The 14,072-nt window shown below is 34.6% G+C and overlaps 1 protein-coding gene across 2 annotated transcripts in view; it reads left to right on the top strand.

Moving 5' to 3' along the window:
• The window catches only part of LOC135836967 (uncharacterized), a 94,399-nt gene that overhangs the window by 53,291 nt on the left and 27,036 nt on the right, over positions 1 to 14,072 (top strand). For both annotated transcript variants that reach the window (XR_010557108.1, XM_065352061.1), the window contains exons 4-6: positions 2,808 to 2,931; positions 7,652 to 7,783; positions 13,247 to 13,390. Coding sequence is in view for 1 of the 2 variants with exons in the window: in XM_065352061.1 (XP_065208133.1) it covers positions 2,808 to 2,931; positions 7,652 to 7,783; positions 13,247 to 13,390 (400 nt within the window). In the remaining variant the exon portion in view is untranslated. The remainder of the gene's footprint in view (positions 1 to 2,807; positions 2,932 to 7,651; positions 7,784 to 13,246; positions 13,391 to 14,072) is intronic.

Genomic DNA, 14,072 nt, shown 5'->3' with positions numbered 1-14,072 from the left:
TGCTAGTGGCCCATAAGCTTAACATACAGCCATTGTCTTGAACATAGTAAGTCGAGGGTTGCAATCTGCGCATGCGCCAGCTCAGCTCTGTTATGACACGACATCATTTTTCAGATTCAAGCATGCGCAGAAGCCAAACCTCGACTAACGGATGAACATTCAGACCGGGCACTCACATAGGGGTGCTAGTGAGCTGGCAAATGTTTACATTTTTCAGACGGGGCTTTTCTTATCAGTGTTTAGGAAAGCATTAATTTCAAGGGTTAAAACTAAAAAAAATAATTCGATGTACATTATTTTTACGATTATTATTGCATATTAATCATGACCGAATCATATTTTCATTTTTAACTCGTAAATCCAACGTTTTGGCAAAAAATTATTGATAAGAAAGAGTTAAGAAAAAGCCCCGTCTGAAGAAGCTGAACAATGGGCACACTAGCGCCCTCTTTGTGAGTACCCAGCCCAAATGTTCAAGACCATTGGCTTATGTACCACTAGCAGTCCATATCTAAAATGTCAATGGTCTAAGCAACCAGGTGTATATAATTTTTCCACAGCTTACATTGAGTTTTGATGTCTTGTTTAGGAGAGGATAGAGTAATCAAAGTCTTTGGTAAGCCAATTGCAATTTCTTTTTGATGTGCTTAGTGAAATGAAGTTTTGAATTGGGCCATACACCCAGATATCTAACAGCGTCTGATTTCCATAGAATTTCAGAGTTATTGAATGAGATACAGTTTTGTCATTTGTGGCTGTCCTCTTCGTAATATAAAGATCTTTGATTCACATTTGGAAGGGTTAAGTTTCAGCTTCCATTGATTGTACTAGTCGCTGACTCCATTTATAGACAACTGTAATTTAATGATAGCTTCTTCTAAGGAGTAGTCTCGTGTTAAAACGCCCCTCAGCAAACATCAGTGCTTCACAGTCTACGGGTTTCAGATCATGACAGTAAATATTGTATAGAAGAGGGCTTACTTCTGCTCCTTGTGGTACTCCAATGAACACTTTTTTTTTTCGTTTGATATTTCTGTTCCAATTTTAACGACAAATGTTCAATCTTGCAAGAATGAGCGCATCATTTTTATAATATAAAGTGGAATGTTGAGGTTGGATTGTTTGTAAAGAAAGCCCAGATGCCAAATGGGATCAAACGCTTTTTCTACATCAAGAAAGGCAGCTGCTGTGTAAATTTCTTTTCGATAGTGAAAAAGTAGTGATTTTTGATTGAAAAATTCAGTTTAATACCTATCTACTTAGTCTGATTGTGCATCTTTTTCACTACTTTCGTTAGCAACTTTTGATATTCAAAATTTTTTTGCGAATTCAACAGTTGGTTGCTAAAGTTGTTAAAAAATGCGCAATTCATACAAAATGGCAAATTTTCCGCGTTTCTGAAAAATAATTGTTCAAAAAAGAGATAGTTTTGAGTGGGGAAAGAAATGAAAATTTTGCAGGTCATCACATCAATTTTTTTTAAATTCAAAAAAGTAGTCGAAAAATCACAAAAACATTCTGACTCAGGATTTCAATGAACAATACAAACCTTGTTAGAGGTTGTGTGAAATTTTTTTGACAGCTCTCTCGTTCTTTTGAATAAAATGATGAAAGGGGCAGAGAGGGGCGGGGAGAAGAGATTTAATCTTGAAATCTTATCAGTGCTGTAGCCAAGGAGGGAATCTGGGGAGATTGTGCTCCTCTTTCGGTTGAAAAATTGAAAATATGAAACATTAAAAAATAAGTGTTTTTTCGTTTTTTGAACCAATTTTTTCAAAATTTTTTCGCTCGAGCAGTAAGCCTTCATTTTCATTGGAGAGGTCCATAGTACATAGAATACTGGCTAGGCCATGTGCCTTCATGAAGAAAATATCAAAAAATGTCCTATTTATTTAGAATATTTTAACAATCTGAGGACAATCTGAAGACTTAATTTTTGAATGGATGGGGGGGGGGTAACTTTCGGTATATTTGACGACATTGATACGGTACGAAATTTCATTTTGAGAGTACGAAAAAACCATGAATTTAGCTTTTTGGATTTTAGTAGACACCCTGTTTTTCATAAGTTGAAGTGTGGAATGAATTAATCCTAATGTTATTTCAGCTACCAAAACATCTACTGAATAGATTCTAAAATTTCAATTTTGGGTGATTTGTACCGTGGTATTTGATTTCTTGGAATTCACGTTCGTCAAATATCATATTATGATACATATGAGGTTTTTGAGGCTAGGCTATTCATACACACTATACAGGTAGCTGTGAGGCACAGTGACGCACAAAAGAGTCGAACTATTCGATCTGCGGTATAATACTCTATAAAAGGGATGAAAAATGAGAACGAAAGGGCGTTTCTAAACTATCAAATGGTATACGCTTCTATACAACAACATTGAAATTTCACGATTCACGCCATCGAATTCGGAATAATATTTCTCTCAACTCGGATAGCAGGTATTTTCCTAGAATAGAGAGGAGGTGCAGAAGAGAGACGGCTTTTGTACGAGTATATATCGGTGACAATATTCACGCTAGTGAAAAGAGAATCGCAATTCGCAGAAAAGCGAAATTGATGAAAGGGAAAAGGGAAATGAAATGAATGAATGAAGCAGCGAGATATTTCTCTTACATTAGGCACTGGTATAATGTATAATGTGATATGTGTGTTCGTAAACACGCAGCTAATTTGGCATTTTGTATGTACGAGTAATTTATTTAGGTGTACGATTCGACTGATTGTGTAATGAAGCTGTATAAAATTTTACTCATCGCTTTTTTTTCTTTTCATTTTTGATTTCCTACAGAGATGAAAATATCGATCTACCAGCCAAGGGTAAATACGCAACCGGAATCGTGTACACCGATAAGCAGCACCATCAAGATGGCGAAAAAATATTCGATCAGATTGCCCAAGAATGTAAACTACGGGTAGGTACAGTTCCAATTTTAGTACTGGTGAAACGAACCTACTTTAAAGGTCATCACAGATAAGCAATTGAAACATTTTTCTTTTTGTTTTGTTTTTTTTTTACGTAAATTCATCATAAAATAATCGATACTCGTCGTATGTGGTCTCCAACATTGTCATTTATGTATTGCGATGGTCGAGGAGAGGTTTTTTTTTTATTTCTGTCTCCTCGAACCATTTCATTTTAATGTACAGGGTGATTCGAGAGTGTTGCGGGTCCTTATTGTGTATAGGCAATTTTGGTGACGTGTGTTTTGATCGTGTTGCCGATGATAGCTTCACGAGATGGCAACGGTGATGTTGATAAAAGCTGTTTGGAATACTGAACTCGATGGTTTTGATTTGCAATAATATGACTTAAGAATGATTAAAAAAACAAATTTATTCGACCTTCCATGCTTCACATCACATTGATGCTGACTAAAGAAGTTGTCTATCAGGAAAATGAATAAAAAATGAAACTGAAATTTTTTTTTTTTTTGAAGATGAACACAAAACCTGAAATTTCCTGGAAATTTGTGGTTTCCAATTCCAAACAAAACAAATTGCTAATTCTGAAAGCGAAACTTGATTTACTGAAAAAAAAATTCTTTTGAGGATGAAAACAAAACCTAAAATTGTCCGGAAATTTGTGGTTTTTAAACAAAACAAATTGCAAATTCTGAAAGTGAAACTTGATTTACTAAATTCGAACTTTCAGATGGAAATTCAGACCTCGTGTAATTTTAATTTCAACATTTCAGATCGATTGCGATTTCAGTTTCAGTTTCAGTTTTGCTACGACTGGGTCATTCATAATTAATTGGCTGACAATTTGTCCCCCCACCCACCCCTCCCCCTAAAAAATCCAATGTAAAGCTAGATTGAAAGAACATTCAAAAAAACTCTACTAACCAAAATTTCACGAGGGAAAGTTAATGTTTGATGCTTTGGGAAATTAGGAATTCAGTTTGGACCCAAAAAATCAAAAAATCCATATGTTTTCCTAATTGAGATATAATCTTCATTTTTTTATGATCCCTTCCCCCTCCTCCTCCCAATTGATCGCAAACAGTTGACAGCTGTTTTGAACATATTATCTAAAGCATTCAATAGATTTTTAAAGTGCAAATTGTTCCCCCTTCCCCTTTCCCTTCTAAAATTTATGATCCCCTCCCCCTCCTCCTCTCAATTGATCGCAAGCAGTTGACATCCGTTTTGAACATGTCTGAAGCATTCAATAGATTTTTAAAGTGCTAATTGTTCCCCCTTCCCCTTCCCCTTCTTAAAAAAAGAGTATTAGTAAATTTATGTTTTTTTTTCTTCAAAATTTTGAGATTCCTGGTTCAAAGAAGAAAATCAAGATTTCTACCAAGTCGCAAAAGTCTTGAAAAAGTCGCAATTTTGAAAATAGGTCGCAAAAGTCAAGAAAAAGTCGCGAATTTACTAAAAAAAAAAAAGTCGCTTAAAATCGTCTCGACCTATGTCACATGTCGTGAACTACCTATTGAATAAAAAAATTGTGAATTTTATTGGAAACCTGTTTTTTTCGTCAAAAATGAGGGGGTACTGAAAAAAAAAAGTCGCGAAAAAAAGATCGCAAAAAGTAATTTTTTTGAGAAAATGAAGAAAGTTAGAATAAAATAATTTTCAAATAAATCCTCAACTTTTGATTTTTTTTCTTCAGTTTGGTTTTTATTTTATTTTTTCATATCGATTAATTTTTTTTTGCTGCCCTTTTTCTACTCTGTTTAGTCCTCTTCTTCCCCCTCTCCCCTCTCCTCACCCTTTCCACACACTACCCTGCGCAGCCTTTGAGAATCAGAAACGATCATCTTCTCTTCATAAGAAATTCACTTGCAAAAAAATTGTTCATCTATTCTCAATTTCCAACTTATCACAAAAAAATCAAAATTCAAAAAAATTAAATTTTCAATTCCAAACATTAAAAAGAGTTTAATTTTATTCAGCTGTCTTATTTTGACCTCTTTCTGACGTACTCGTATTTTCATGAAATAGTTGATGAAAATTACACCCATAGCAGAAAATTGGAATTCGTTTCTTTTTTGAATTTTTTCGAATTCTGATTTTTTTGTGATGAGTTCATTTTATTGAGTGAAAGGGGTTTTCCAAATTTTTTAACGGATACATAAAAATAGCGGTCAAATCGATCAACATCACCAATAAAAACTTATTTTCAAGTTTCAAATCAAAAAATCACATTTTTTTTGCAAACTTTCAATTTTTTAAAATCGTCTTCACGAAATAACGCCATCCCAATTTTTAATGTGTTGTTCAGCATGAAAAGTTGTCCATAATATTTTTTTTCAAGAATTTTTGAAAGTCGAAACGATATGAAAACTACGTTTTGAAACTTTTCGAGCTAATTTTTCATACAAAAAAAAGTGGCTACACTGATTTTCATGATATCACCAAAAAGCCTTTCAAACCCCCTAACTATTGGAAAAATTTCCATTTTGGTAGGTGTCGCGGTTATCGAGTAATCCACTGCTGAAATGGATGATATTTTTTAAGTTCACTGAAAACGTTGACACCCCCCTAACAGCATTTAAAAAAGGGCTAGAGGGCTGTGATTTGCGCCATTGGTCATTCCTTCGAAAGGCCTTTCCACAGGAAAAATTTCAAAAAAATCACCGACCCCCCCCCCTTACCACTTCTTGGTTGAATTGACGTGGAATGACCAATTTTCTAAAGTTCAGTTTTGATACCAAACCATGAACATTCCAACTTACCTACACATCGTCACATAAGTTGCCTACGCATATTTCCAAAGGAACCGAGCTCATTATACTGAATTACGAATCACCCTGTACGATACCCATATTTACATATTTTTCACATTAATCACATATTTTAGATACAAAATAGATGCGTGGCTTGAATTTCGATTTTGTAACGCCCAATTTCGAGAACGAACCCGAACAAACGAACGAAAAAAAAAACGATGATGCCAAATCCGACGAAATGTTTTCTAGATTATTAGTTTTCGCTTTCAAAACGCGCTTTTTCTCATGGCAATGGCAGTGATGCGAAAAAAGGAAAAAAGAGCAGAAAAGTACCTAGCCTATAAAGTTCTCATTGTCAATATCGAGAATCGAGATCGACGAGTGAGCACCCCACACCATACGCCCCCAACAGCACACAGAGCAAAAGCAAAATGCAAAAGTGGAGGAAGTGGGTACGGGTAGTATTATTGTAAAAAATAAGGTCGGTTGGAGACCCGCCGCGCGAAATTAATTAGTAAACGAATTAGCATAGCTAGGTAAGGTGTTATTCATTGCAGAATTTTCGGTTCATTGCGGGTGTTGTGAAGTTGGCATTGTGCGCTCGAACGCCATTCGTCCAACGTCATATCATTATCGGTAAATTTACAAATATAATAATGTACATACCATATACTTTACTATTCGCCTTTTTTTTCTTCTTTCTATTTTTTTTTTACTCTCTCTTCTTATAAAATTACATACTTACTATCTCTTACATTATTATGTATTGTATAATTTCCAAAGAATCCGAATCGATGTGTAGATATACCGAAGAAATGTACGTAATATTACTCCTCTGCTTACATACTGTAGTCGTTTCGATGACGGTATTTTGTATATTTTACCGGTATTTTGTATTTTATGGAATACCGTACAGTATACGAGTACGTATATATTTTGTGACGACGACGACTATGTGAGCATTTTAGTATCATGATGTGCGCCTGAGTGCGCCATTTCAATGTACAATATCGTGTTGCGGTGTAATTCACGAGCCGATGATTAAATTGCGAGTACGAGTACGAATACGAATACACGACTGGTATTTTCATTACTTTACCGAATGATTATTATTATAGAAATGATAAATTTTGTGAAATGCCGGATTCAACGTTGTCAAAATTGTATACAGGGTGTCTCTTGAAGCATTTTAGGATCTAAAGGGTAGTGATGGATGAAATTTCGATGTGGTTTTTGGTTGATATGGGTTTTGGAGAAATATTTCCGAGGCTTTTTTTAGAAAAATAGGTCGGGGAGGTGAAAGGGGTGGGAAGGAATCGTCTTTGAAAAAATGAGAGATTTTTTATTCTTTTTTTTCTGGAATCAAAAAAAAAAAAGATCAGAATCAACTTCTAAAGCACTTTTTGGGTATGATTTGTGGTCAATCTAACTCTGCTACGTTCAAAACCGATATATGTGGCCTGTAGGACGTTCGATAGGACACCCTGTATACTTGACCGTGAGTATTTTATATGTAACACTCTGTGCGATGATACGTACGTTCTATAGTACGTATTTGTGTTCATATTATATCATCTGGCTGCTGATAAACGTCAACTGGGTGATTTTCAGTACATAATTTGTAGATGTACATAATATAATATTCGCAGGGATACTCGTAGGTCTATCTAATAAATTAACACGATTCACCCATCTATTTACTAGATACACGTACCTACCTAAAAAATGAGTAACATAATATTTTGCATAATAATGTAGGTACTTTTGGGAAAAAGTTGCATGGAAATATTTTTTTGACACCCAGTGTCATACGAAAAAATACATACTTAACTTACCCATACGCAGAATACATTCATAAAAATACTTACCCAATTTATACTCGTTTATTTATGTATAGATTGTATGTACATAGATAGATGGATCATAATAGTACGAATTTTGGTGCTGTTTACAGGTCTTGTATTGGCGAACGGTGCCTACGAAGAATTCGGGTATCGGTGAAGTGGCCCGAGGCAGCGAACCTTTCATGCGGCAGGTCTTCGTCGTTCAGGATGTGGAAATGGAGGAAGAAGTGTTTAAGCGACAGGTGAGTTGATTTTGACGATGCTCGAATAATGTTGGTATTGGTAAAGAAAACCCCGAAAAAAGGGTTTATTTGGTGACAAGATGGATGGGTTGGTATTGGGTTGTCCCAATTATATAGTTCATGTTTTCTTGAACTGTAGCTTTGTGTTCTTGTTAGTTGAATAAAATGTGTGGGATTTTCAATGCTCTCAACGTATTTTTTACTTGAATATTTGAGTTTCATTATTTCTGCAGGGGTTCAAGTTATTGGTGCCTGTGAAAAAGGATAGGTATATTCTTATAACGTCGAAAATAGGTGTACATGTATTATGTACTTGTACATACATATTTGAAAATGATTGTTTAAAGCGAGATATTCGTCCCGAGGTTTAAATTGCAATAGCCTAGTGACATTTTTTTTTTTTTTTTTTTTTGAATAAAAGTAGGTACCTAAATTTTATTGTGAGCAAAATATTTAAGAAAATGTAACTGGGTCAGATAGGCTGAGCTGTTTTTTCTTATTCAATTCTATTTTGATTCATTTTACATTCAACGTTGAACAAAAATTACTCAACCCACATATGGAAGTCAAAGACATATCCACATTTCCATCAGTTTAAATGTGATGAACTGATGATGTAGTGGGGGGGGGGGAGTTAAGTTTGAATTTGGTTCTTTCTTACGATTTTAAGATTTGAAATTTTATCCTTATCTTAGGTAACTTCAAAATTTGAGATTTTCTATTACTTTTTTATTTTGCTTTATTTTTGGTCACAATGTCTTCATTCATTTTTCATTCATGATCAATTTAAAGCCCATGTTAGTAATTAAGTCTATAATTTTATATTCTTTAATATATGAAAATATGGTTTGTTGAGAAAAAATCTGATGAAGCTTACTTCATTCTGTTGAAACGAGAAGACGGACCTTTTGGGCTTCATTTTTGAAATATTGTCGGTCGACTTTAAAGCTTTTTATTCATCTATGATGTGTACATCAAAACGATAAAAAATAGGCCAAAGGATGAATGTTGAAAAATAATAAAAGTGCTGAAAAATCATACAAAAAAAAAAACACCGAAAATCTTGACCTTTCTGCAAGCCTTCGCCAATTTTTTTCCCCATCGTGAACTTGCTCTTCAAATCTTTTTAGCATTGGAATTCCGTGGTAACGATTGTCTCCTGAAAAAAAAGAATATGTGCGAGGAAAAAGTGATGTTCATTTTTTTTGGTAATATGTATAATGAACCTAAATTGCAAAAAAGATCCAAAGCAACATTCTTCTCAAAAAATTTGTTGGGAGGGAAGGAGGAGGATTTCAAGGTGGATCGTTGAAAATTCATCGGTGATGAAAAAGAGGTGAATTAATGTTTAGTTTTAAATTTTCATTTTCCATCGCAAAATCGTATGTGGAGGTTTTGATTATGTTTTTGTATGAGACAAAATTTTGCTAGGTTTTCCTGCTCAATTATTGGTGCATATTTTTTAATTTTCCTCTTTTGTGATTTTTCACTCGAAAGAAATTTGTTTAAAAATTACTCACTTATGAGAATCAAATAGTATAAAATTTCTTTTGAGGGGGGGGGGGGTGGAGAGGAGAGAGGTCTCAAATTTCATTTCGCAAATATTTTTCAATTTTTAAGAAGAGAATAAATATCTAATTTGAAAATTTTTGAAATTTTATTTTGAAGAATTTTTTGAGAATTTGATCGAAAATCAGCACAAAAACAGCGTTGACAGGACTGTTCGACACTTGAGATGGGTAGTCTTCGACTTTTTTTAGAATCTCGGCAGGGAAATCCGGAAAAAAGTTGCACGATGATGCTGAAATAGCACGAGAAAAAATTTTGGAATCGTGATTCGAACTTCCATTTGCCTTCCTGTGGTTCAAATTTTGGAATTTACAGTAAAAATTGAAAAAAAAATATTGTCGTGGTTGTTTTTTTTGTTGAAAACAAATTTCTCGTGAATTTTATGATAAGATAACTCTAAAAAGTGAAAAAATTGCTGGAATTTTCTCTTTTTATGGATAAAAAGAATTTTTTGATGAAGTGTTTTTTTTTCAATTTTTATCACAGATTTCAGAATTTCAAACCTTCGGGAGCCAAATTGACGTCCAAGTCACAGACCCAAAATTTTATACGTGATCTTTTGACAGCATTCCACAATTTTTTCAACGTTCCCTTCCCATCACTACCCCTCCCTTCCCTTTCAACTTTGAAAAAAAAGTAAAAGACGACCTGCCAAATGACCCGTATTTCTGCTTATCCTGATTTTTCCCTAATTTTTTGGCTGAATTGTCAAAAAAAACTTTTTACTTCATTTTCATTTTTTTTTCAATTTTTGGTCCGTTTTTTCTTTTTTTTAAAAACATTAGAAATTGAAAAAGTTTGACTAAAGAAATGTTCTCTTCCTCTTCCAAAATTGAAATATTTAAAAGAACGTCACGTTAAAAGTGTTGATTTTGCCCTACATTTTCAGGTTGTTCTGCTCATTCTAGATACTCAATTTTTGCATCTCATTTAATCAAATTTTGTTTTTGTGGGAAGAAATTTTTTTTGAAATTGTGAACATTTTGGACCATTGAGCTCCATTTTAGTGCTTCGGGGTAGTCCAGTAGTTCCTCAAGTAATGAAAAATAATGGAATTCGAGAATGTGATTTTGAAAATCAAAATTAGTACCTGTTAAAATAGTTTTGCATTTAGCTCTGAATTTCTGAAATTTTCATTAAACATTCGTAGAAAATTCATTTTTTTCCAATTAGGTATTATTGTAGAAACTGAGAAGAACAAATCGAGTTTGGTAACACTGTTTTGGATGACTTGAAGACTAAAATGTTCTCAAGTTTTGAGAGTGGATTTATAATAAAAAGAAAAGTTGGATTGAAATGAAGAAGAAAAAAAAAATCACAGTTTGTGATGGTTTGGTTTTCTAAAGGAAGAGGTGGACGTAAACATCTGAGAAATACCGCACTTGAGATCTGTTTTATGGGAGGGGAGAAGTTAAAAAATTAAGAAATGCTGTGTTCTAGATCCTACAGAAATTTTTTAAATACCTAGTTTAGAATTTTGCAAACTTCTGAATCTTTTACCGTCGTCTGAAAGACGGGATCACCGCTAGTAACAAATAACATGAAGAGAGGAAGGGCTCAAAATTTCATCCAAGTTATGGGATCAAATTTATGGAGGAGTGAATGACGTATTCGGCTGAATACGTAGCCTTGCTTTTCACGATTTCGTATGAAGTTTTTCATAGACTTCTCATAGGCGAATAAAGATCTCGAACATAAAAATTCTACATATCAGCTCTGAGCTCGGCAAAATTCTATACGTGATGTGGATTTTATATTATTGTACCATTCCATCCTCGTCGGCTCCTCGCCATCGCTTATCTTTCCCTTCGAAAATCCCGGATTTGTTCAACGATCCAAATAAACACAGAAGTAGGTCAAGAGGAAATTATCAGTCATAAATTGTGAAAATTTTATGAAATTCGAATTAGATACGTATAATAAAACCGAAGATTAGATACTCTTATGCTCGTATTATTTTCTGCTCGTTTTTATTTCTTTTATATTTCTTTTGCAAAAATAGAAGAAAAAAAATTGGTGGAATTTTTCGGTGAAATTTTTTTTTCAGGCTGTGCTAACATTGAAAAGCTAATAAACATGTTTTTGACAGGAATCTTTGAAATTTTTCATTCGTCTAATAACGCGGAAAATTTTAGTTAAAAACAAGCACCCCAATTTTGCTCAGCTGAGTGAAAAATTTAAATTAATTTCCATTTTTAATGACGTTCTCGTATTTCAGACTAGACTGGGCATTTTAGTACGTTAATCTACCCCTCGCTCGTTCTTTCCCTCTTTCTCGCTTATGTATGCATAAAACGATTAAATTTAGTAGTGAATTTTTTATTCATCGCGTAATTACATATTCTTCGCTTTACCTCTCGTCTCGTTCCGGATAGAATTTCGCTATTAAATTCTAGTTTTACAACCGCGACTACGTAAAATTTCGATGCTCGAGGCACAAGTGCTGTTATCTCTCCCCGTAATGGCGGTGTATAAAGACGAATTATATGTACATATGTGATATAGAAGACGAGGAAGGGCCCCGGGGGGAGCAGAGAGGATTTAAACTGTACAATAATTTGTTTCTCGTAAAAGCCAACACCAGCATTTGCCAGCCAAGGCAAATTTGTTTTAATTAACCATTCGTCTCCGGCGTAAGTAAGCATGCGAACGAGACCGGAGGAGTAGAGAGGGAGCGAAGAGGAAGAGTAATGAGGTAAATATGGTGCACGTTGAAGAGGCAAGGGAGGGGGAAGGGCGAAAAGCTTACGAGGAGGAAGAGTTCCTAAGCTGCGCCGATGTCGTCGTCGTTTTTATAAACGAAACGATTATTATAACTTCTATAAACGGGGTAAGACTGTTTAATGGCGAATAATAAAAATTGGATTTTTGCCATTCCTCGATTTAATAGCGTTACGCTGTACTCTTTACTCTGCTCTGCACTTGTTCGTGAAAAAACTCGGCGCGACGACGATGTTTCGCCATATGACGAGAGTCGTGAACGCTGCGAAAGTACCTCTACCTATAGAGAGAGGCAGACGTGGAACATAATAAGCAAATAGCCCGTGAAAAATGTACACATTTGTCGGAGTTTACTCGGTCGGTGCCTATTACCTGCCTACACAGTACACACACGCGAAAGTAGGTAATATTATAAGTGAGGACGAGAGGGGAATACCAGACCTCAAGGTACCGATAGAATTTATACGTGTATTCGGGGGAAAAAATTGTCGAATTACGTAGAGCTTTTAAATCGACTCAGGATGGTGGATGGAAAATTGGAAAGGAGCAAGGGGTGGGAAAGAATTTACGCGTATATATTCCCAGAGGAGGAGAAAGAGGCGGAGGCGGCCTAAGTCACCGCGATATTATTATAAGGTTGCGTATTTAATCGATCGACAACAGTGTGTATGTTTTTTTTCCTTCAACGTCAACCTCCCTCTGCTTCTGCTCCTTCTCTTCTTGACGAGGCTTTGTGTACGAGAAAATTTTCGTACCTATTGTTGTGGTGCTTGGTTGGACGTAACGTAATGTGTATGTTTGGAAAACAGCGACCCCCTCCCCTCCCCCCTTCAAAGGGACGTATACCTTTCTATTTTTTTACCTACTACGTGCTTGTAATTTCAAAGTGAAAGTAAAGGCTCATTGAAATAACAAATTCAAACGTCAGTTACTGCCCGCAGTGTCCTTCTATGCCCCCTGTCCCTTTTTTTGGACGTTAACGTGATGGCTGGTCGTTGTGTACCTACGTATAGGTGGAATCCGGGGGGGGGGGGTTGGGGTAATAATTTAATCACGTTAACGTGATGGTCGTCGTTAAAATATGTCGTTGACAAGTTTCATTTAGGTAACGTGGTGTGATAAATGATCAATTAATCACGGTTGTTTTGCTTCTTTTTTTTTTTGCTGTTACAGATATTCGTGTTGAGGAAAAGAGCAACTCATACGATACCGAAACCGGGACGAAGATTTTATATTTGTTCGTTATCTTCGGCCATTATCGTCTACAAAGGACAGCTCACCGGTGATCAGTTATGGACGTATTTTGTGGATTTGAAAGTAAGTTTTTTGGAGGATCGTTTTATATCGAGGGTGTGGTGAATGTTCAAAGAAAGAGAGAAAATTTGTGGCGAAGTCAATTTTGGTGCAAAAGTCACATTGATATAATTCGTCATGGAAAAAACAATGAAAATTGTTAAAAAAAAAAAAAACAAAAAAAAACACATCAACATTTCGTGAAAAAAAAAAAAAAAAACACATCAACATTTCGTGATTGATTCGTTCTAAAATGACAAAAATGATTTTAAAAATATCAAACAATTATTTTAATGCCATGTAAATTTTTGTAAATGAATTTTAAATTACTCAAAATATTGGAAAATTTGCAAAAAATTCCTAAAAAGTTCCTAAAAACTATAAAATACTTGATAGTGAAAAAATATCTCGAATGACATTTTTCAAATGAACTCGTAGCAGAAATCTTAAAAATGACAAAAAAAAACGATGTAAAATTATGCAAAATGCAAAAAAAAACTTGCTTGAATGTAGCAATCGTTCAAAATGCCTTGAAATTTGTTAAAATACTTCAAATAAACAAGCAAATAAAATGGTTACAGAACCGACAATCTATGAAAATTGAATAAAAATTCATCAAAACATCTTGAAAAATGTCCATCGTTTTGTAAATTGTACCAAGAATGAAAATTTACCTAAAGAAATTTGTCAAATGCTTGAAAATTTT

The sequence above is a fragment of the Planococcus citri genome, chromosome 2 (genome assembly GCF_950023065.1).
Source record: "Planococcus citri chromosome 2, ihPlaCitr1.1, whole genome shotgun sequence".
Classification (NCBI taxonomy): Eukaryota; Metazoa; Arthropoda; class Insecta; order Hemiptera; family Pseudococcidae; genus Planococcus; species Planococcus citri.
Note: the sequence above shows the minus strand (reverse complement) of the source record. Positions and strands in the feature narration are given on the sequence as shown.